The sequence below is a fragment of the Hyla sarda genome, chromosome 9 (genome assembly GCF_029499605.1).
Source record: "Hyla sarda isolate aHylSar1 chromosome 9, aHylSar1.hap1, whole genome shotgun sequence".
Taxonomy (NCBI): Eukaryota; Metazoa; Chordata; class Amphibia; order Anura; family Hylidae; genus Hyla; species Hyla sarda.
Genome location: NC_079197.1, coordinates 21,991,968 through 22,015,893, shown reverse-complemented (window position 1 = coordinate 22,015,893; position 23,926 = coordinate 21,991,968). Strand labels below are relative to the sequence as shown.

Below are 23,926 nucleotides of genomic sequence, written 5' to 3'. Positions count from 1 at the left end.
ATCTAGAGGCCTGGGAAATAAAGCCCAGTGGGCCCCTTAGCCTATTTTGCCTATCTTTTAAACTCTGATATCTAGGTGCTGAATGGGGTTAATTAACTAAAGAGTGGGGTGTAAGGTTTCAGGGTAACAAGCTCTATACAGCCAAATCCTCAAAAACCTGCTACCAGGTCTGCTTTAAAGGGGTTCTCCGGTGCTTAGTAATCAGTCCCCAGAGCGTGTTCGCTCCGGGGACTGATTACAAACGGGGTGCCGCATGCAAGATCATGGGGTCCCCAGCAGCGGGACTCCCGCGATCAGGCATCTTATCCCCCTATCCTTTGGATAGGGGATAAGATGTCTAAGCACCGGAGAACCCCTTTAAGCCTATGTATATATGAAATAGTCTTAAATGATTAGAGAATAGACCATAGTTTTTATTATGTAAAAGTACAATATTAACTGTGATAATGCTGTACAGTAGGTAAAAGATGACAGGTATGAACTTTGTTTGTTGCAGAGGTGGATTTCATACCAATTCTACTGCGTTAGTTTAATTGGGCCCATATACCCTCCTTATACCTCAGAATATTACAACCATGTATAGTTTAATCCTCAATAACACAATTACATAAGACAGAACATTGCCCCAAGCAAAATGATGTTACAGTGGTCCCCCGACATACCATGGACTCGACATACGATCATTTCAACATACGATGGCCTATCAGAGGCCATCATATGTTGAAGTCAGCATCAACATACGATGCTTCTGTCTGTCGGGGCCATCGCTGCTTCAGCTGCCGCCGGTTAGCTCTTTAATGTGCCCCATGTGCCTCGCTGAATGATACTTACATCTTCCCGCCGCTCCAGCCCGTCATTTCACTGCTCCTCTGCTGCCGCTGCTCCGTCGCTCTCCGTCGCCGCTCAGTCTTCCAATACGGATGGCGTTAGCGGCGACGTGATGACGGCGACAGAGAGCAACGGTACAGGGCGGTGGCGACTTAGTGATATGGCATCAGAGGAGCGGCAAACTGATGGGTCGGAGCGGCGCGGACATGTCAGTATGATTGAGCATCCATGGTACGAATCCCTTAGCATATGATGGTTTCAACAAACGATGGTCCACCTGGAACCAATTACCGTCGTATGTTGAGGGACCACTTTACTCATCTCCTGCTGCTGTGACCTCTGATATCATCAGTTATATGGTGTTTCATCTTTACCCACTTCTATACAGAATGATAAGCCCCTAAGGCTTTAGTACAGTTTATTTATCCGTATGGGCCCTTGAAATAATAATCATCGTCTAATCATGGTGGGATTCCAATGGTTGAATCTTTTGACGTGTCTCTGACAGAAGGGTTTTTACATGGTTGTCCTATAGAACTTTGAAAGATGGTCCAATAAGTTTACAGCGATAAGTAGGAAACACTAATTAGCTCCACCCACTGAACAATTAGGTCCACCCATGAGCAGCTAAATAGTGTTTTATCCCAGTTCAAGATTTTTCCATTCCTTGATTTTTGAACTTCACACATATAGATTCTGGTGGCTTTTGGGTTTCCCACATTGTGTGGAATTTCCTCTTTAATAGAAAGCTTTCAGCACTGATGTTCTGTTTATGCAGCGATGCTGAAGATAAAACAGGACGTCCTGGGTTCGATTATCTTTCTGTACTCGTGACCTTCAGAACAAAGAATTCCAGGTGAACCAGTGTCAATTTCATGTTAAGTCCTTTGTTGAATGAAGGTGTTCAGCTGATAGGTGGTGGTGGGCTCTGGGCATCTCGTGTTGTGGATTTCCGAAGGTTCTGTCTGACTAGTAGAAACTCGTGGACGTCTGGACCATCACTTTTGGTAGATTTTTGCTCTCTCTGCAGTATTAAGTGGGTTAAAAAGGCAAAACACTTGTTTACTGACCATTAAAAACTGAGGTTAGTAGGTACGACGAGAGATGAGGTTAGGAGGTGTAATGAGAGTAAATGGTATTCCATGAAAACATTAATTTATTTTCATATCAACTGGCTCCAGAAAGTTAAACAGATTTGTAAATTATTTCTATAAAAAAAAAAAAAAAGCTTAATCCTTTTAGTACTTATCAGCTGCTGAAGTTGAGTTGTTCTTTTCAGTCTGACCACAGTGTTCTCTGCTGACACCTCTGTCTGTGTCAGGAACTGTCCAGAGTAGGAGAGATTTGCTATATGGATTTGCTGCTACTCTAGATAGTTCCTGAGACAGACAGCGGTGTCAGCAGAGAGCACTGTTGTCAGACAGAAAATAACTCCACTTCAGCAGCTGATAAGTACTGGAAGGATTAAGATTTTTTAATAGAAGTCATTTACAAATCTTACAATGGAAAAGGGTAGCATGCACTCACCTCGGGTAAACAGCTACAGGCCCGAGGTCCGGGATCACCACGGCATAGACGAGGACGGTAAGGGGCGCTCAGAGGCTACGCCGGCAGTTTCGGACATAGGAACGTCCTTCTTCCGGCCTCTACGAGTGCACGCTACCCTTTTCCATTGTATTGTTTGATACTTTATCTAGTGTGTGCACCCCGCAGGTGCTGCGTATGTTATATATCGGGTCCGGAGGCTGCCAGTGTTCACCAGTGGTATCGTATATTTGCATGCTTAAGCTATACAGTGTGCTCTCTCCTTCTTTAGTGGCTTAAGGTCATTTACAAATCTGTTTAACTTTCTGGGACCAGTTGATATGAAAACAAATGTTTTTTCATGGAATACCCCTTTAAGGTTAGGAGGTATGAATAGAGCTGAAGTCAGAAAGTACCGTGAGAGCTGAGGTTAGGAGATATTATGAGAGTTAAGGTTAGGGAGTACAATGAGAGATGAGGTTAGGAGGTACGGTATGATGAGAACTGAGGTTGGGAGGTGTGAGGACTGAGGTTAGGAGGTGTAGTGAGAGTTGAGGTTAGGAGGTAGGATGAGAGTTGAGGTTAGGAGGTAGGATGAGAGCTGAGGTTAGGAGGTACCGTGAGAGCTGAGGTTAGGAGGTACCGTGAGAGCTGAGGTTAGGAGGCACCGTGAGAGCTGAAGTTAAGAGGTACCGTGAGAGCTGAGGTTAGGAGGTACCGTGACAGCTGAGGTTAGGAGGCACCGTGAGAGCTGAGGTTAGGAGGTACCGTGAGAGCTGAGGTTAGGAGGCACCGTGAGAGCTGAGGTTAGGAGGCACCGTGAGAGCTGAGGTTAGGAGGTACCGTGAGAGCTGAGGTTAGGAGGTACCGTGAGAGCTGAGGTTAGGAGGTACCGTGAGAGCTGAGGTTAGGAGGTACCGTGAGAGCTGAGATTCGGAGGTACCGTGAGAGCTGAGGTTAGGAGGTACCGTGAGAGCTGAGGTTAGGAGGTACCGTGAGAGCTGAGGTTAGGAGGTACCGTGAGAGCTGAGGTTAGGAGGTACCGTGAGAGCTGAGGTTAGGAGGTACCGTGAGAGCTGAGGTTAGGAGGTACCGTGAGAGCTGAGGTTAGGAGGTACCGTGAGAGCTGAGATTCGGAAGGTACCGTGAGAGCTGAGATTCGGAGGTACCGTGAGAGCTGAGATTCGGAGGTACCGTGAGAGCTGAGATTCGGAGGTACCGTGAGAGCTGAGGATCTGCTGCAGGGATTATTATAAGGTATACTGAGTTGTATCAGCATCACCTGCACTATTTAGGCTAGGTTCACATTACGATTTAACCATCCGATTATCGGACTGTAAAATCGAATGAAATTGAATTGCAAAAAATCGTACACAATCGTATGTGAAAATTTCTTTGCTATCCGATTTTAAAATCGTATCCAAAAATTGTACAGATGAAAATTCCATGCGATTTTCAATAAAAATCTGAACCCCGAACGAATCCGCACCGATCTTGGAAAAAAAAACTTGCCAGGAGCACACAACGTCTCCACAGATACAGGTACCCTAAATATCATTGTGAAACAGTACAAACAGTACTGAACATCCCTTGGATTTATATGCAAGCAATCTTTACCTTTTCAGTGCATAACAGCCGCATATATACTGTACCCACGTACATATAGAAAGAAGCAAGGGATCTGTAACCATCAGCACCTTACCTCCAGGAGAATCGAGCAACTAGCAAACAGGGTGAGACACTGCACAAAACGCCCAATTACACCCTTCCTCAGCAGTTGCCACTAGTAACCGCTTCTCTCTCGTTTTCATCCAGATGTATTTTACCTGATACACACTACCTCAGTCTCCGACTCCCTTGTGGACACACAGTATACTCCTATCAATACACCTAGAGATGAGCGAACTTACAGTAAATTCGATTCGTCACGAACTTCTCGGCTCGGCAGTTGATGGCTTATCATGCATAAATTAGTTCAGCTTTCCAGTGCTCTCGTGGGCTGGAAAAGGTGGAAAAGCCATCAACTGCTGAGCTGAGATGTTTGTGACGAATCGAATTTACTGTAAGTCCACTCATCTCTAAATACACCCAAAGAGGTGCGTATAATATACTGTTAGTCATACAGTTACAAGCCTATACTTCTGCATTTATTCATCCACTAAAGTAATTATTATATATTTTTGGACACATGGGGTTCAGATTGACTGATTGACCCATCTATTTACCACTGAAGGGTGATCTTCACATCGGGTCTTGTGCAATATTTTTACTTCCCTATATTTTATTCGAAACATTTTTTATATTCATAATTGTAAATAAATTAGTGTATTTTACCGCGCCAGTATATATTCATTTATTTATATAAAAAATCTGATCCTGTTTTTAAAATTAATATGTATGACATTGGCAATAAAGTTAAGTTTGTGTTTTGAAGTCTACTGCGCATGCGTACTAAAAAACCGTGTGCGATTAATCCGATCGCACAGTCACACGATTCCATCAGACACGATTTCGATCAGATTTAGAATCTGGATGAAAAATCGTGGTCAACCACCTTAAATCGTGCAAAATCGGATGCGGATCAAAACTGATGCATTTGTTGTCTATCATTAATGAATGGAAGTCAATGGAGACGACTTGGCGCACAGATTTGTACGATTTCAAAGTAAAAAATCGGGAGAAGAAGTAGGATGGTAAAATCGTGATGTGAATGCGCCCTAACCAGTGTATTCATGTTAGTACAGGTGACCCTTTCTTCATTATCTTAAAATTGTTGTACTGTAAATATTTTTGCTGTTTTAGATATGATATCTGAGAGTTAGACGTGCGCATAGTATAATAGCGTATGATGTCTCGTGTCGGATGCCATATTTGATGTTTTCTACAATGTTTGTGTATATTTACCTCTTCTCTTCGCAGCTGCCATTTGTGTAGTTCCTGCTGTAGGGGACAATGAGACGTCTTGGTGTTCAGACCTTCCTGCCGTTCAGTCCTCCTCTTCTCCAATACACGGAGTAGTTCAGGCTTACTGTGTAGGGCCAGGCCCCTGCATGGAGAAAAAGAGATCAGACTGAGTGAAAGAAAGCCACTGACCAGTGTTTCCCAAACAGGGTGCCTCCAGCTGTTGCAAAACTACAACTTCCAGCATGCCCAGACAGCCGAAGGGAGTTGTAGTTCTACAACAGCTGGAGGCACCTTGGTTGGGAAACCCTGCCGTAGACAAGTGGATTATGAAGGATTATGTTTGATATGATAGTATTCCAAAAAACAGGACCCGTTAGAGAACATCATCTCCAGATCAACACAGAAGGACATGAGACATATTGGTACTGAGGAGTAATGTTTCTCCTTGGGGAGAGCACCAAATCTGTATGTAGACTTTTAGGTCGTTCATGCTCCACTGGGAATTATGGGAAAAAGGATATGCAAAGTAGCTCCCAGCCTGCTCTCTGGTGCCACCTATTGGAGCCCCAGGATTCAGCCACTTTATGTGTATGGTGAGTGTGAATGATGCCAAGGTGCAATACCAGACACAGCCCATGGATAAAAGTGGTGCTGTTGTATTAAAGGGGTACTCCGCCCCTAGACATCTTATCCCCTATCCAAAGGATAGGGGATAAGATGTCAGATCGCCGCGGTCCCGCTGCTGGGGAGCCCCGGGATCCCCGCTGCGGCACTGCGCTATCATTACTGCACAGAGCGAGTTCGCCCTGTGCGTAATGACGGGCGATACAGGGGCCGGAGCTGCGTGACGTCATGGCTCCGCCCCTCGTGACATCACGGCCCGTCCCCTTAATGCAAGTCTATGGCAGGGGGCGTGACGACCGCCGCGCCCCCTCCCATAGACTTGTATTGAAAGGGGCGGGCCGTGACGTAACGATGCTACGGCCCCTGTATTGCGCGTTATTACGTGCAGAGCGAACTCGCTCTGTGCTGTAATGAGAACGCGGTGCCGCAGCGGGGATCCCAGGGCTCCCCAGCAGCGGGACCGCGGCGATCTGACATCTTATCCCCTATCCTTTGGATAGGGGATAAGATGTCTAGGGGCAGAGTACCCCTTTTACTTCTATTAAAAAAATCTTAATCCTTCCTGTACTTATTAGCTGCTGAATACTACAGTGGAAATTATTTTCCATTTGAAACACAGAGCTCTCTGCTGAATCACGAGCACAGTGCTCTCTGCTGACATCTCTGTCCATTTTTAGGAACTGTCCAGAGTAAAAGGAAATCCCCATAGCAAACATATGCTGTTCTGGACAGTTCATAAAATGGACAGAGATGTCAGCAGAGAGCACTGTGCTCATGATGTCAGCAGAGAGCTCTGTGTTTCAAAAAGAAAAGAATTTCTGCTGTAGTATTCAGCAGCTAATAAGTACAGGAAGGATTAAGATTATTTAATGGAAGTAATTTACAAATCTGTTTAACTTTCTGGCACCAGTTGATTAAAAAAAAAGTTTTTCACCAGAGTACCCCTTTAAAGGGGTACTCTGCCCCTAGAAATCTTATCACCCTATCCAAAGGATAGGGGGATAAGATGTCTGATCACAGGGGACCCTCACAATCTCGGCTGCGGCACCCCAGACATCCGGTGCACAGAGCAAACTTCGCACCGTGTCGGATGACTGGTGATGCGCGCCGGAGGCTCGTGACGTCACGGCCACGCCACCTCAATGCAAGTCTATGGGAGGGGGCGTGACGGCAGTCACGCCCCCTCCCATAGACTTGCATTGAGGGGGCGTGGCCGTGACGTCACGAGCCTCCGGCGCTGCACCCGATGCTCTAAACGAACGCTGAGTGCAGCAGGGAGATCAGTGGGAACCCCGCCATCAGACATCTTATCCTTTGGATAGGGGATACGATGTCAAGGGGCGGAGTACCCCTTTAAGGAAAAGTAACACTTTGCCGGCTGAACGTCAGTGCCAGTATGCACAAATATCCTGTGTTTTTTACAGATGTGTTCTCTGGATTTGTTCACCCAGCTTTACGCACTTCTTGCATGTGAGCAGCAGTTCTCGATGCAGCTCCTGGTGGGTCCGTGAAGATTTCATAGGATTGTCAGACTTGTAGGGAGGGAAGGTCTTGGGAAGCATGGACTCACAGGAATCCTCTTTCCCTGCAGCTAAAGACATTGAAAAAGCAGAAGTCAGTAAAACTAGCAGTGCCAGCCGTCCTTATCCTGTCAGCCATATTGGGACATACTAGGTCCTGGGGATTCAAGCTGTGAGCCGGACAGCCGAAACAGCGCCACCATTGACTGAGCGGCAGTGCAAGATGTCACCCACAAATAAGAGTGGAGCTGTTTCTGAATGAAGGCAGCCATATTCTTCTGTTCTCTAATACAGGGACTCCCTCAACTTACAATGGCCGCAGGTTGCAATATTTTCTGTCTTTTCTGGAGCATTGTAACTTGAAACCAGACTCAACATACAATATACAGACAGTCCAGATCTGTGATACTTGTCAATGGCCGGAAGAACCGACCAATCAGAATGGGCAATCACTGGTAAAACCCCTGTATTACTGAAGTGTATGCACTGACTGGTGTCTGGTAGCGCGCCCCTACAGTACAGGGAGGTATTACATGTTCTGTACTACTCTTTACCTGTATTACTGAAGTGTATGCACTGACTGGTGTCTGGTAGCGCCCCCTACAGTACAGGGAGGTATTACATGTTCTGTACTCTTTACCTGTATTCAGAAGTGCATGCACTGACTGGTGTCTGGTAGCGCTCCCTACAGTACAGAGAGGTATTACATGTTCTATATTACTCTTTACCTGTATTACTGAAGTGTATGCACTGACTGGTGTCTGGTAGCGCTCCCTACAGTACAGGGAGGTACTACATGTTCTGTACTACTCTTTACCTGTATTACTGAAGTGCATGCACTGACTGGTGTCTGGTAGCGCCTCCTACAGTACAGGGAGGTATTACATGTTCTGTACTACTCTTTACCTGTATTACTGAAGTGTATGCACTGACTGGTGTCTGGTAGCGCCCCCTACAGTACAGGGAGGTATTACATGTTCTGTACTACTCTTTACCTGTATTACTGAAGTGTATGCACTGACTGGTGTCTGGTAGCGCCTCCCTACAGTACAGGGATGTATTACATGTTCTGTACTACTCTTTACCTGTATTACTGTAGTGCATGCACTGACTGGTGTCTGGTAGCGCTCCCTACAGTACAGGGAGGTATTACATGTTCTGTACTACACTTAAAGGGGAACTCCGGTGGAAGCAAGTGGAAAACAAATGTTTTCAAATCAACTAGTGCCAGAAAGTTAAACAAATTTGTAAATCACTTCTATAAAAAAATACTTCCAATCCTTCCAGTACTTATCAGCTGCTGAAAACTACAGAGGAAGTTGTGTAGTTCTTTTCAGTCTGTTCACAGTGCTCTCTGCTGACACCTCTGTACCTGTCAGGATCTGTGCAGATTAGAAGCAAATTCCCATCACAAACCTGGACAGTTCCTGACACGGACAGAGGTGTCAGCAGAGAGCACTGTGGTCAGACTGGAAAGAGCTTCACTAATTTCTCTGCAGTATATCTGTAGTACACAGCAGCTGATAAGTACTGGAAGGATTAAGATTTTTAATAGAAGTAATTTACAAATTTGTTTAACTTTCTGGCACCAGTTGATTTGAAAAAAAAAAATTCCCTCCGGAGTACCCCTTTAACCTATGCCACAGTTAGCTGCTCCTTAGGACACCAGATGAGGACGGCTCCATTTAACTTTTTAGGAAATTTTTTCTTTCATTCTAACTTTGTCCTATTTTTGGATGACATGTTGGGGACTTCAGAACCAATTACCAGGTTTCCATATAGTTATGGTCTCAACATACAATGGTTTCAACATACAATGATCTTCCATTATGCATTTCCAGGAGGAACAGCAGAGGAGTTCTAAGAAAAGATGCACTAAATACACATAATAAAGGAACATTTTGAAAAACCCAATAGAAAATCCTAATGATCCAAATTATTGTATCCTATAAAGACTATTATTATTATCATTAGGTTTATGACATAAAAGTTCATGACTTCCCTAGAAATGTTGTAAAATGGGATAAATTGGATAATCTTGCAGCTTCACCCACCTTTTTTAAGAACTGGCAGACTGGCGGCAATTGCAAAGGGCATCCGCAGTGTAGACAGGACCTGACATTTGGCCCACATCCATAACTCCTGGGATATCCTGCCAACATACATAGAGGATAAGTTAGTGATCTCTGGGGGTCCAACCAGTGCTCAAGTCCTGCAGGAACGCGTGGGAACTGAGTTCCTGCACTTTTTGCACATCAGGAACACCGTTCCCAATAGCAGTAGTTCTGCAGGACTGGCCCTTGAGTGTAAATCTTGGGTGAGTTCCTGCACTTTTTCTTTCCAGAACTTGACCCCTGGGTCCAACCATTGGGACCCCCACAATCTCCGGAGTGGGACCCCGACACTCTCAGTGAACGTGTGTCATCTAGTGGTAGACGGCACGGACTCCATTCATTTCTATGGGAGCGCTGATGATGCCCGAGAGCGCGTGCTGTCTGCTCCTCACTGAGAGTTGGGTCCCATTCCGGAGATCGCATGGGGTCCCGGCTGTCCGGGCATGCTGGGAGTTGTAATGAATGTGCAATATTTCACTAGAACAGTATTTCCCAACCAGGGTGCTTCCAGTTGTTGCAAAACTACAACTCCCAGCATGCCTGGACAGGCGAAGGCTGTCCGGGCATGCTGGGAGTTGTAGTTTTGCAGGAGCTGGAGGCACCCTGGTTGGGATAGACTGGATTAGAGCAATAATCCCCAACCTTTGGCTGTCTGGGCATGCTGGGAGTGGTAGCTTTGCAACAGCTGGAGGCTCACTGATTGGGAAAGACTGCATTAGAGCAATAGTCCCCAACCTTTGGCTGTCCGGGCATGCTGGGAGTTGTAGTTTTGCAACAGCTGGAGGCACACTGATTGGGATAGACTGCATTAGATCAATAATCCCCAACCTTTGGCTGTCCGGGCATGCTGGGAGTTGTAGTTTTGCAACAGCTGGAGGCACAATGATTGAGAAAGACTGCATTACAGCAATAGTCCCCAACCTTTGGTCATCCAGGCATGCTGGGAGTTGTATTTTTGCAACAGCTGGAGGCACACTGATTGGGATAGACTGCATTAGAGCAATAATCCCCAACCTTTGGCTGTCTGGGCATGCTGGGAGTTGTAGTTTTGAAACAGCTGGAGACACACTGTTGGGAAAACACTGCTATAGGGCCCCCTCTCTTCTATGTACGCTACTTGTAGGGTGGTATAAACCCTGTTTAGTGGAGGCTCCAGGACAAGTTTAGGCTAAAATGTTAAATACATATTTAAAAACCTTTATATATTTGTTACCTGCACTGCGGTGGGATGGGCGGACTCAGTCCCCACTGCCGGTCACTGTATGGGACACAAAAGGAATGGTTACAAAAGATGAATATGGCGGGGGGAAAAAAATCCAAGACATAGGGTAGGTGTGTATAGGTGTTGGGCACCTTCTGTCTGGGACATCACAATACCCACATACATACCCACAATACCCACATACACACCCACAATACCCACATACACACCCACATACCCACAATACCGTCATACACACCCACAATACCCACATACATACCCACAATACCCACATACATACCCACATACATACCCACAATACCGTCATACACACCCACAATACCCACATACATACCCACAATACCCACATACATACCCACAATACCAACATACATACCCACATACACACCCAGAATACCCACATACATACCCACATACACACCCACATACATACCCACATACACACCCACAATACCCAGATACATACCCACAATACCCAGATACATACCCACATACACACCCACAATACCCACATACACACCCACATACACACCCACAATACCCACATACATACCTACATACACACCCACAATATACCCACATACATACCCACATACATACCCACATACATACCCACATTATACCCACATGAAATACATTCCCCTACTACGGGGTTTGCATCTAGGAAACCTCATCCAGATGTTTAATAATGGATTGGCAGCTGCCCTCTCCGGTTTCATGGCTATGGATTGACTATGTCTGTGCAGAAAGTAACCAACCGAGCAAGACACTAGATATACAACACGTATACACCCATAACAATAAACACCGCCACCAACACTGAATCTTTATCCTGGGGGAATGATCCCCAATGTGGGTGCTGGGGCGATCAGCTGATCAGCAGGAGCGCCGGTCCCCACTGGTCAGATATTGATGGCCAATAGGCTGTCAGTGACAAGTCCTGGAAATTCCTTTAAATTATTTTGCCCATATTTGAGGATTGTGTCCTCTCTCTTTATATACACAGGGTGGGCCATTTATATGTATACACCTTAATAAAATGGGAATGGTTGGTGATATTACCTTCCTGTTTGTGGCACATTAGTATATGTGAGGGGGGAAACTTTTCAAGATGGGTGGTGACCATGGCGGCCATTTTGAAGTTGGCCATTTTGAATCCAACTTTTGTTTTTTCAATAGGAAGAGGGTCATGTGACACATCAAACTTATTGGGAATTTTACACGAAAAACAATGATGTGCTTGGTTTTAACATAACTTTATTCTTTCATGAGTTATTTACAAGTTTCTGACCACTTATAAAATGTGTTCAATGTGCTGCCCATTGTGTTAGATTGTCAATGCAACCCTCTTCTCTATATACTGCTATATACTACTATATACACCGCAGGAGAAATGCTAGCACAGGCTTCCAGTATCCGTATACACTGCTATATACTACTATATACACCGCAGGAGAAATGCTAGCACAGGCTTCCAGTATCTGCATACACTGCTATATACTACTATATACACTGCAGGAGAAATTCTAGCACAGGCTTCCAGTGTCCGTATATACTACTATATACACGGCAGGAGAAATGCTAGCACAGGCTTCCAGTATCCGTATACACTGCTATATACTACTATATACACCGCAGGAGAAATTCTAGCACAGGCTTCCAGTATCCGTATACACTGCTATATACTACTATATACACTGCAGGAGAAATGATAGCACAGGCTTCCAGTATCCGTATACACTGCTATATACACCGCAGGAGAAATGCTAGCACAGGCTTCCAGTATCCGTATACACTGCTATATACTACTATATACACCGCAGGAGAAATGCTAGCACAGGCTTCCAGTATCCGTATACACTACTATATACACCACAGGAGAAATGCTAGCACAGGCTTCCAGTGTCCGTATATACTACTATATACTCCAGAGGAAGTTGTGTAGTTCTTTTCAGTCTGACCACAGTGCTCTCTACTGACACCTCTGTCTGTGTCAGGAAATGTCCAGAGCAAGAGCAAATCCCAACAGCAAACCTCTCCTGCTCTGGACAGTCAACCTGAGGACAGGAGTGGCACTGTTTTTGGAAGAAAGCAGCTATATGGAATAACCCCTTTATTAGTAACTACCTAATAGTCTGGAGGTGAAGTATAACTATAACATCTTCTTTTGGGTTAGACTTATGTCATCTGGCACAAGGGAACATCTAATACTAATACTGAAGAAACAAGCCATGGCGATGTGAAGGAAAACGTGCCCCATGTGACCTGAACTGCTGACCAAAATGCTGAGTCAGCACAGGCACTGTGAGTGCGGAGGTGCGCATACCTGCCCCCTACTATTGAATGTTGGGTGCAGCAGTTCTCTGGACACATTCCGGTACATTCCCCGCTACTCTGCCCCGATCTCTGCGCTCTCACAGCGGGGATACAGTTTGCTACATTACCACGGGCAGAGCGCGGAGATCGGGGCAGAGCAGCGGGAAATGTAGCCGAATGTGTCCAGAGATCTGCCGCACACCTCCCCCAACATCCAATAGTAGGGGTGGGCGAGAGGCCGCAGCACTCACAGTCCCTGTGCTGACTCATTTGGATCAGTTGTTCAGGACCCATTCGGCTACGGGGCACGGATTTCCCATCGCCGGCCTACGCCGCTTTATCACACAGTCCCAGTATACCACTTATAAAAAAAAAACATATTGCAAGGATTAAAAAAAATAAGAGATAAAAGCTTCAGCAGAAAATAATACGCTGAGGATTGTGTTTCGGGAAGACGCAGATCAGCAAGTAATTCCTATGTAAAAAAGCTGATGTCCGTAAAAATATCTGCCTGGAGAACATCTAGGCACAGCACAGCTGCAAGAAGAAGTATGTGAACCCTTTTGGAATGACCTGGATTTCTGCATTGATTTCTATATAAAATGTGGTCTGATTGTTATTAGTTTGGGTGTATTGTGTTTGTCTACATTTGTGACTTAGAGAACAAAGAGCTGTAATGTTCACATCTATTATAGAGCATTGAGTACACATCCACCATGCAGGGAGAAAAAGTATGTGAACCCTTTTGGAATGACCTGGATTTCTGCATTGATTTCTAATAAAATGTGGTCTGATTGTTATTAGTTTGGATGTATTGTGTTTGTCTACATTTGTGACTTAGAGAACAAAGAGCTGTAATGTTCACGTCTATTATAGAGCATTGAGTACACATCCACCATGCAGGGAGAAAAAGTATGTGAGCCCTTTAGAATAACCTGAATTACATAGTCAGTGCGAATGAAAAAAGACATATGCCCATCAATGTCAACCAATTGCTGCATTGTTTTCTAATAAAATGTGGTCTGATTGTTTGTACAAAGTTGAGTTACTTTTAAAGGGGTACTCATGTGGAAAACTTTTTTTTTTTTTTTTTTTAGATCAACTGGTGCCAGAAAGTTAAACAGGTTTGCAAATTACTTCTATTAAAAAAAATCTTAATCCTTCCAGTACTTTTTAGGGGCTATATACTACAGAGGAAATGCTTTTATTTTTGGATTTCTCTCATGTCACAACCACAGTGCTCTCTGCTGACCTCTGCTGTCCATTTTAGGAACTGTCCAGAACAGCATATGTTTGCTATGGGGATTTCTTCCTGCTCTGGACAGCAGAGGTCAGCAGAGAGCACTGTGGTTGTGACATGAGAGAAATTCAAAAAGAAAAGCATTTCTACCATTGTATACAGCAGCAGTCTTCAAACTGTGGCCCTCCAGCTGTTGCAAAACTACAACTCCCAGCATGCCCGGACAGCCAACGGCTGTCCGGGCATGCTGGGAATTGTAGTTTTGCAACATCTGGAGGGCCACAGTTTGAAGACCACTGGTATACAGCCCCTAAAAAGTACTGGAAGGATTATGATTTTCTAATAGAAGTAATTTACAAATCTGTTTAACTTTCTGGCACCAGTTGATTTAAAAAAACTGTTTTCCACGGGAGTACCCCTTTAAGACTTAGCTGTGCTGTTCATGTCTGTTATTGAGTCTTTGGTGTAAATGTCCACTGTGCAGGGAGAAAAAGTAAGTGATCTTGTATTTAATAACTAGTAGCTTGGTAGCAATTGTCTAAGATTTGAGCAAGGTGGAACCATTTGGACCATTTCTCTCTGCAAATGTGTTTTAGTTCATCAATATTTCTGGAAATCCTTGGGTGCGCAGCTCTCTTCAGATCCTGACATAGCATATCAATAGTGTTAAAAGGGTACTCTGTGCCTAGACATCTTATCCACAACCCAAGGGTCGCGGGGTTCGGCTTTTGGGATAACCCCCAAACCGTGATGCTTCCTTTCTTATTCCTCACAGTTAGGAAGGAGATTTAATGTGCAGTGCTCTTTCTTTGTGCCTTTAGATTGTGTTTGTCTTTAAAGAGCACCTGTCATGATCTTGTTAGATTTTATAATGCTCCCAGTCCACTGCCTCCCATCATGATAAATCGGCCCCTGCCTATTTTTTTTTATTATTTTTTAGTTTTCTACCTTTATATTGTTCTGTATTTTCTGCTCAGTCTCAGTCAGATTCAGACTGGGAAGGGGCGTTCCCTGCAGGAGTGACATCATCTGAAGCCATACAGGGGAGAACTTCCTCCCTCACTCCCCTACACACAGCCCAGAGCAGTTCAGTGTGAGATGAAGCTATGATTGGCTAAGGCTGCACCCCCCCCCCCCCCCCAGCACTCCAGACTGCATTTCCTGCCTTTGGACTTCTGCCAGGCCAGCAGGAGTCCAAAGTCTGTGCATGAGATGGAGGGAAATGTGCTCTGGACTAGTAGGGAGACACCTAGTGGCAGCTTTTCTAAACACAAATAAAACATAGAACACTTTAAAACAAAGTACACATGAAAGTGTTTTTATTTACCATAAGGAGTGCAATACCATAAATTAGTGCCCATTTAATTCTGACTTGCATAACAAGTCAGATCACATTTTATTAGTTATCGATGCCGAAATCCTGGTAACTCCCACTTACATGTGTGACTGACATGAATAGGCAGCAGACTTTAGGGTTGGTATTCCTTTACATAGCACATAGATACAGGTTTATCATATTCAGCCTTAATAAACTACATCGTATGACATCTCTCCCACGTCACACTGGCAACCTGACAACTTTCCATATCAGCAGCCATTTATATCTGCCGCTTAATGCCAGTAACTTCTATTTTTCTAGGAAAACGTCCAGTCTTACTCACAATGACCGCCAATCCCAGTCCCAATGGAAAAGCATTCCACGGTTTACTGCTTGTGTGTTAAAGGTCTTTTATTTTAATAGTTTATTTGCGAGGACGACCAATAGCAAAGCTCTGCAAAATATTATTATAGGTCCATTAAAATTTGATTATATAACTGTATAGGGGACAAAACTGTTCCTGTCACATGGGTCATGAAGTTTAAAGATAAAATTCTGTCTGCCTGCAGCCACCTGTAGGGGGAGCTGGCTCGAATGGATGTATACATCTTAATGGGAGCTGTAAAAGTCTACATATAGTAACTTACTATAAGGGCTGTAGAGGTGGCAGTTAGAGATGAGCGAACTTACAGTAAATTCGATTCGTCACAAACTTCTCGGCTCGGCAGTTGATGACTTATCCTGCATAAATTAGTTCAGCTTTCCGGTGCTCCGGTGGGCTGGAAAAGGTGGATACAGTCCTAAGAAAGAGTCTCCTAGGACTGTATCCACCTTTTCCAGCCCACGGGAGCACCTGAAAGCTGAACTAATTTATGCAGGATAAGTCATCAACTGCCGAGCCGAGAAGTTTGTGACGAATCGAATTTACTGTAAGTTCGCTCATCTCTAGTGGCAGTAACTCATGGCCCTTTGGGGGCCCAAAGATACCTCTGCTACGTAAAGAGACACCTTACAGATTCTGCATTAGGGCATATGAGATTTAAAGGAGTACTCTGGCGCTTAGACATCTTATCCCCTATCCAAAGAATAGGGGATAAGATGCCTGATCGCGGGGGTCCCGCCGCTGGGGACCCCCGTGATCTTGCACGCCGCACCCCATTAAAATCAGTCCCCGGAGCGTGTTCGCTCCCGGTCTCATTACTGTCCATCACAGGGCCGGAGCGTTGTGACGTCAATGCAAGCCAATGGGAGGGGGCGTGACAGCTAATAAACAGATTTGTAAATTACTTCTATTTAAAAATCTTAATCCTTCCAGTACTTATCAGCTGCTGTATACTACAGGGCAAGGTGTGTAGTTCTTTTCAGTCTGACCACAGTGCTCTCTGCTGACACCTTTGTCCATGTTAGGAACTGTCCAGAGCAGGAGAGGTTTGCTTTGGGGAGACATGGGCAGAGGTGTCAGCAGAGAGCACTGTGGTCAGACTGGGAAGAAGCACCCAACTTCCTCTGTAATATGCAGCAGCTGATAAGTACTGGAAGGATTAAGATTTTTATATAGAAATAATTTACAAATCTGTTTAACTTTCTGGCACCAATTGATTTAAAATAATAATAATAATAATAATAATGTGTTTCTTCTGACCCTCCCCCACATATCACACACTCTGGTTTGGACGTACCGATTGAACTCCATCAGTACTGCATTTTACCCACATCCGTGTCTTCCCTTGTCCTCGTGTTCTCCCACATCCCTCACCTCTTTTTCTTCTCCCTATTGTGTCCTTCCCCACCCTCATCTCATCCATTACCCTCCTATTGTGGTCACCCTCCTTCCTCCAACTTCTCATCCCACCTCTCTCTTCCATCACTTTCTAATTCCCGACCACTTGCTCCATGTTCTTCACCCCCTACTCTTTCTTTCCATCTCATCTTCTTTCAATGCTACCATGTAAGTTGAATCATCTTGCTTGAGACAGACCATCCATGGTAGTCGGGTGCAGCTGGCCTCGCTCGTGGACAGTGGGTCCTCTCACCCACCCTTACATGTATGTCGTGTCCTCGGCCCACAATGTCTCTCTCATGGGTTTATCAGGGGTCTTGTACATACATAGGACTCATTATGCAGACACCTACCGTTTGTTAGTCTGTCGAATGTCTTAGGCGCTATGTACTTGTGAACTTATATGATTATTGTTGAATTCCTTGGTTGACTCAACTGTTGTGTCTTGAAAATTCATAAATAAAGAATTGATTAAAAAAATAATAATAATAATGTTTTCCACCGGAGTCCCCCTTTAAGAAGCCCAAAACAGCTGTCTACAGATAAAGATGGGTTTGCTTCCTTTCTGGTTTAGCTGATAATCCCCAGTCCACTGGCTGAGTACAATGTCCACTGACGATATGCTAGATTCTAGAATATTTTAGAGGAATTTCATGGGGCCATGTCCAGGAATGCTGGGAGTTGTAGTTTTGCAACAGCAGGAGGCACACCGGTTAGTAAAGACAGGTCTAAGGATTTGGTATTGCAATTCCGCCCATTGAAGTGAATGGGGTAGAACTGCAATACCAGACACAACCTGCGTACAGGAGTGGCGCTGTTTCTGGAAGAAATCAGCCATGTTTTACTAATAAGGTACAAGCATCAACTATTCAAACCATATACCGTACATACCGTACATCCATTCCTCTCCATTACACTTGGCGCTCATCTGCGTATTACTTACTAATATAAGAAAATGTTTAGCACGAAATACTCTTCTTGCTTCACCATCAAGAGGCAAAAGCATCCTAAGCCAATCTGTATTGGCAAATAATTATTTCATCTTATAATGTCCTCGAAATCAAATTATTGTCAAGAAATATGTAAAATGTAATTAAATAATAAAATAAATAATAAAAATTAAAAAAAATAATTAAAAAAGATAAACAAAATAATAATAATAATAATAAAAATAATAAAATAAATAAAAATGGCAAATTCTATTTACAGAAGGTTTTGGAGTCTTACATGGTCTTGGCGAGGCTTTGCTCCTCGGGGGTCCGTGACATCACAGGACGTTTTTTCCGGGACCCTCCACACAGGACGCAGCAGCCACGTAGGGAACTGTTGGTGTGTCGCAGCAGATCCCTGACCTGCTCTGGTTTCTTCCGTTTTCAGTGCTTGTTAAATTATTCAATGACTGCGATTGTTTCTGATCCACACGAGCTCTGACACTGTAGACATTTCGAAAAGTCTCACCCAAAAAGGTCCCTCAGCACAGGAATATATTCTATTGCACTGTTTCCCAACCAGAGTGCCTCCAGCTGTTGCAAAACCACAACTCCCAGCATGCCCCTACAGCCAAAAAGCGTTTCCCTAACCTGTTGCAAAACTAGGTTGGGGATTATTGCTCTAATGCAGACTGTCCCAATCAGTGTGCCTCCAGCTGTTGCAAAACTACAACTCTCAGCATGCCCAGACAGCTGAAGGTTGGGGATTATTGCTCTAATGCAGTCTATCCCAATCAATGGGCCTCCAGCTGTTGCAAAACTACAACTCCTAGCATGCCCGGACAGCCAAAGGTTGGGGATTATTGCTCTAATGCAGTCTATCGCAATCAGTGTGCCTCCAGCTGTTCCAAAACTACAACTCCCAGCATGCCCGGACAGCCAAAGGTTGGGGATTATTGCTCTAATGCAGTCTATCGCAATCAGTGTGCCTCCAGCTGTTCCAAAACTACAACTCCCAGCATGCCCGGACAGCCAAAGGTTGGGGATTATTGCTCTAATGCAGTCTATCCCAATCAATGGGCCTCCAGCTGTTGCAAAACTACAACTCCTAGCATGCCCGGACAGCCAAAGGTTGGGGATTATTGCTCTAATGCAGTCTATCCCAATCAATGGGCCTCCAGCTGTTGCAAAACTACAACTCCCAGCATGCCCGGACAGCCAAAGGTTGGGGATTATTGCTCTAATGCTATCTATCCCAATCAGCGTGCCTCCAGCTGTTGCAAAACTACAACTCCTAGCATGCCCGTACAGCCAAAGGTTGGGGATTATTGCTCTAATGCAGTCTATCCCAATCCGTGTGCCTCCAGCTGTTGCAAAACTACAACTCCCAGCATGCCCGGACAGCCAAAGGTTGGGGATTATTGCTCTAATGCAGTCTATCCCAATCAGCGTGCCTCCAGCTGTTGCAAAACTACAACTCCCAGAATGCCAGTACAGCCAAAGGTTGGGGATTATTGCTCTAATGCAGTCTATCCCAATCAGTGTGCCTCCAGCTGTTGCAAAACTACAACTCCCAGCATGCCCGGACAGCCAAAGGTTGGGGATTATTGCTCTAATGCAGTCTATCCCAATCTGCGTGCCTCCAGCTGTTGCAAAACTACAACTCCCAGAATGCCAGTACAGCCAAAGGTTGGGGATTATTGCTCTAATGCAGTCTATCCCAATCAGTGTGCCTCCAGCTGTTGCAAAACTACAACTCCCAGCATGCCCGGACAGCCAAAGGTTGGGGATTATTGCTCTAATGCAGTCTATCCCAATCCGTGTGCCTACAGCTGTTGCAAAACTACAACTCCCAGCATGCCCGGACAGCCAAAGGTTGGGGATTATTGCTCTAATGCAGTCTATCCCAATCAGCGTGCCTCCAGCTGTTGCAAAACTACAACTCCCAGAATGCCCGTACAGCCAAAGGTTGGGGATTATTGCTCTAATGCATTCTATCCCAATCAGTGTGCCTCCAGCTGTTGTAAAACTACAACTCCCAGCATGCCCGTACAGCCAAAGGTTGGGGATTATTGCTCTAATGCATTCTATCCCAATCAGTGTGCCTCCAGCTGTTGTAAAACTACAACTCCCAGCATGCCCGGACAGCCGTTGGCTGTCCGGGCATGCTGGGAGTTGTAGTTTTGCAACAGCTGGAGGCACCTGGTTGAGAAACACTGTTCTAGTGATATATTGCACATTCATTATCAGTGAATGGAAACATCTGCAACAGGGCCCCAAATGCCAATAATAATACTGGTCTCTTATGGGGCACATTTGCTTTGGGGCCCCCTTAGACACCAGGGCCCGATGCGACTGCTTCTTCTATTGCTACGCCCCTGGGTGCTGTATAGATAGCTGTAAGATTATTTTCAGTAAAACCCAAAAATTTGTCATGTTTAGATCAATATTAGTATCAATGGGGGAGATTTACCAAAACCTGTGCTGAGGAAAAGTTGCCCAGTTGCCCATAGCAACCAATCAGATCACTGCTTTCATTTTTTAAAAGGCCTCTGCAAAATGAAAGAAGCGATCTGATTGGTTGCTATGGGCAACTGGTCAACTTTTCCTCAGCACAGGTTTCGGTAAATCTCCCCCCTCAAAGTATCTAGATTTGTTTCCAAAATAATTTCATTGTTTTGATCAACTTTTTGAAATATGAAATACTGACATAGGACCACTAGATGGCAGCAGCACATCACAGTTTACACACAGCCCAGCCTGTTCATTGATGGGATATATATGTGCAATTAAAGGGGTGTTCCAAGAAAAAACTTTTTTTATTTTTTTATTTCAACTGGCTCCAGAAAGCTGAAACAGATTTTTAAATTACTTCTATTAAAAAAAATCTTAATCCTTCCAATAATTATCAGCTGCTGAAGTGGAGTTGTTCTTTTCTGTCTGACAACAGTGCTCTCTGCTGACATCTCTGCTTGTCTCGGGAACTGCACAGAGTAGAAGAGGCTTGCTATGGGGATTTGCTTCTACTCTGGACAGTTCCTGAGACACGTGTCCTCAGAGAGCACTTAGACAGAAAAGAACAACTCAACTTCAGCAGATCATAAGTACTGAAAGGATTAAGATTTTTTTTAATAGAAGTTTATACAAATCTGTTTAACTTTCTGGAGCCAGTTGATTGATATATATATATATATATCAAAAAGTTTTTTTTCTTGGATAACCCCTTGAAAGGATAGGGGATTCTGAGGACAGGGGATAGGTTTTAGATAGCAGGGGGGGGGGGGGTCTGATTTGCTGGGGCCCCCATGATCTCTTGTATGGAGCCCTGGCTCTCTTCCACAGTGGCGCACCACGCCCCCTTCCATGTAGTTCTATGGGAGAGTTGTTTGGCAATCTTCAGCTCTCCCATAGAGCTATGTAGACTCGGGCTTTGGGTGGGGGTCGTGACGGGCCGCTGTGGAAGAGAACAGGAGATTGCGGGGGTCCCCAGAGCTTTGAACACCCGTGATCTAAAACGTATCTCCTATTTTTCTTTAAACTCTGTGTCATCTGTCAGTGAGTTTTAATATTCTGGGTTCAGGACTGGGTCACAATATTGCAATGAGGGTCCGTATTCATATATCATACGGTCTCCCAACGTCTTTGGTGTTGATGTTTATTTATATCACTTTGTTGTGGCACTTTTTTTTCTCTTCTTAAACCAATCATTATCTTTGTGTTTACTGGAGAAATTTTGAACGACGTATATTTTTAGGTATATCCTATATACGTTTCAATTTAGCAATATTGCTATTGTTCTGTGAGAGATGGAATTACATTGGTCACACCCGTAACCGGTACAAGTTAGGTAATCCCTAACTGCGCAGTTATACTCAAAAGCAATATCCAGGTAATGCAGGTACTGTTCATGTTGGCGAGTCTTCCAAAGCTAAAAACTCCTAATAAGTTAGGGGTCGGAACAGTGTCCCACCGCCTCAGGGTGAATCCATAAAATGGATTCAAACAGTGCTGCATAATTAAATGTGAGATTTTCTAAAAACCGTAATGTCTTACTCAGGTCCCCTGACGAAGCACCTCATACTGAAACACACGTCGGGGTAGATGCACTCTGTTTGTATACAACTACATTTTGTGTCTTTCATGGCTTGTGTTGGTCACTTTTACATACATTCTGGTTTTATGGTATCAATATGCCCATATCTGCACTATAATCCCCCCCCCCCTTTTTCTTTGAACAATGGCATTTCATGATAAGTACAGTCTTACTTTAGTGCACTGTCCATTAATGTGCAAGGTGCTTTTACAATTCAATTTTTTTTTTTTTAACAAATCTGTATTTATTGATTTTGTCATACAACAAACAGGTAAGCAAGACATTGTCACAGAGTACAAACAGTGTAATGTAGCCAGCCTCCAACCAGTGCATGTAATCGCATACTAGGCTAGATATATCTTCAATGAAGTCTGATACATGAAGGCAAAAGGCTATGGCCACAGTGAGAACACGGTATAATACAGAGATAAAAAACACATAACGTTTCAACCAAGTCGGGTTAAGATAGAGTAGGTATAGGACTTTCATAATTAAGTCTAGGTAGGGTACAATTCAATTTTTTTTTAATATGGATATAGTTAATGTTTTTTTAGTTGTCATTTTGGAGTTTGAAACCATAAAATTAGGTTTTCTTTTTATGAAAATCTGTATCAAAGCATCCAGATTTGTTTCCAAAATATTTAATTGTTTTAGTTTTGAAACATGCAGTACTGACATAGGACCACTAGATGGCAGCAGCACATCACAGTTTACACACAGCTCAGCCTGTTCAGTGATGTTATGTTTACATGTAGCAGTGTTTTCCAACCTGGGTCCCTCCAGCTGTTGCAAAACTACAACTCCCGGCATGCCCGGAGGCACCCTGGTTGGAAAACACTGATGTAGCGTATTTGTGCAGTTTTGTCCTCCTCACCTTTAATAGCAACTGCCGAGCCGAGAAGTGCGTGACGAATCGAATTTACTGTAAGTTCGCTCATCTCTAATTAGCGCAACCAACTAAGGTGAGCAGGCTCTTATCTACCTACCATCCGTTATCCTTAGACAGATGCGGCGCTAATAGTGCCGGTTATCCTTCTTTTCTCCCCTACATATCACTTTATTTTACATTTGTCTGTATTAACATGTTTTACTTTTTGGAAGAACAAATGGAAAGTTACATTTTGTCTTTACTTTACTCCAAATCCCAAGCGGTCGGCACCTCACCCCACAGCCAGATACATCCTGTTCCTTCTGTGCAGATTAGGTTTCATTCCGGACAATGATTCTGTGTTTAGCGCAGTGTACTGGGTCCGTCTTAGAACGTTCTGGATCTTCACATAAGACACAAGAGACACAGTTTATTGAAACTTTAGTTGACACTTCCTGCTGCATCAAGTCTGTAAACGCCAAAGTCTCATCACGGACGCCATGAAGGGAAAATACTTTCAGTCCACAAATTCTTTATCTCATAGAAGTAAACAAAAAATTCATAAAATAGACTTTTCCCAGCAAATAGAGAGGGATTAAAAAAAAAAAAAAAAAAAAACATTTTGAAAAATAAACCCAAATAATCC

At 44.1% G+C, this 23,926-nt stretch overlaps 1 protein-coding gene across 2 annotated transcripts; it reads right to left on the bottom strand.

Moving 5' to 3' along the window:
- Positions 1-415: 415 nt before the first annotated feature.
- LOC130291071 (actin-associated protein FAM107A-like) lies at positions 416-19,076 on the bottom strand. 2 transcript variants are annotated; one of them, XM_056539441.1, is made up of 6 exons: positions 18,618-19,076; positions 10,728-10,772; positions 9,455-9,552; positions 7,342-7,471; positions 5,257-5,398; positions 416-1,852 (listed from the first exon to the last, which is right to left on the bottom strand). In XM_056539441.1, exons 1-6 carry the CDS (start codon positions 18,656-18,658, stop codon positions 1,733-1,735), a joined length of 576 nt encoding a protein of 191 aa, XP_056395416.1. In that variant the 5' UTR covers positions 18,659-19,076; the 3' UTR covers positions 416-1,732. The 2 variants fall into 2 exon arrangements, with proteins under 2 accessions (XP_056395416.1, XP_056395417.1); XM_056539442.1 differs by lacking the exon at positions 18,618-19,076 and adding an exon at positions 17,744-17,831.
- Positions 19,077-23,926: the final 4,850 nt, after the last annotated feature.

Excerpts from the sequence above, each read along its gene's own strand:
- LOC130291071 (XM_056539441.1), bottom strand. The coding sequence starts at position 18,658 with ATGTCACGGACCCCCGAGGAGCAAAGCCTCGCCAAGACCAT. Across the intron at positions 10,773-18,617 it reads CAAAGCCTCGCCAAGACCAT|TGACCGGCAGTGGGGACTGA; the intron begins GTAAGACTCCAA and ends TGTCCCATACAG. Across the intron at positions 5,399-7,341 it reads CTGCTGCTCACATGCAAGAA|GGGCCTGGCCCTACACAGTA; the intron begins GTGCGTAAAGCT and ends TTCTCCATGCAG.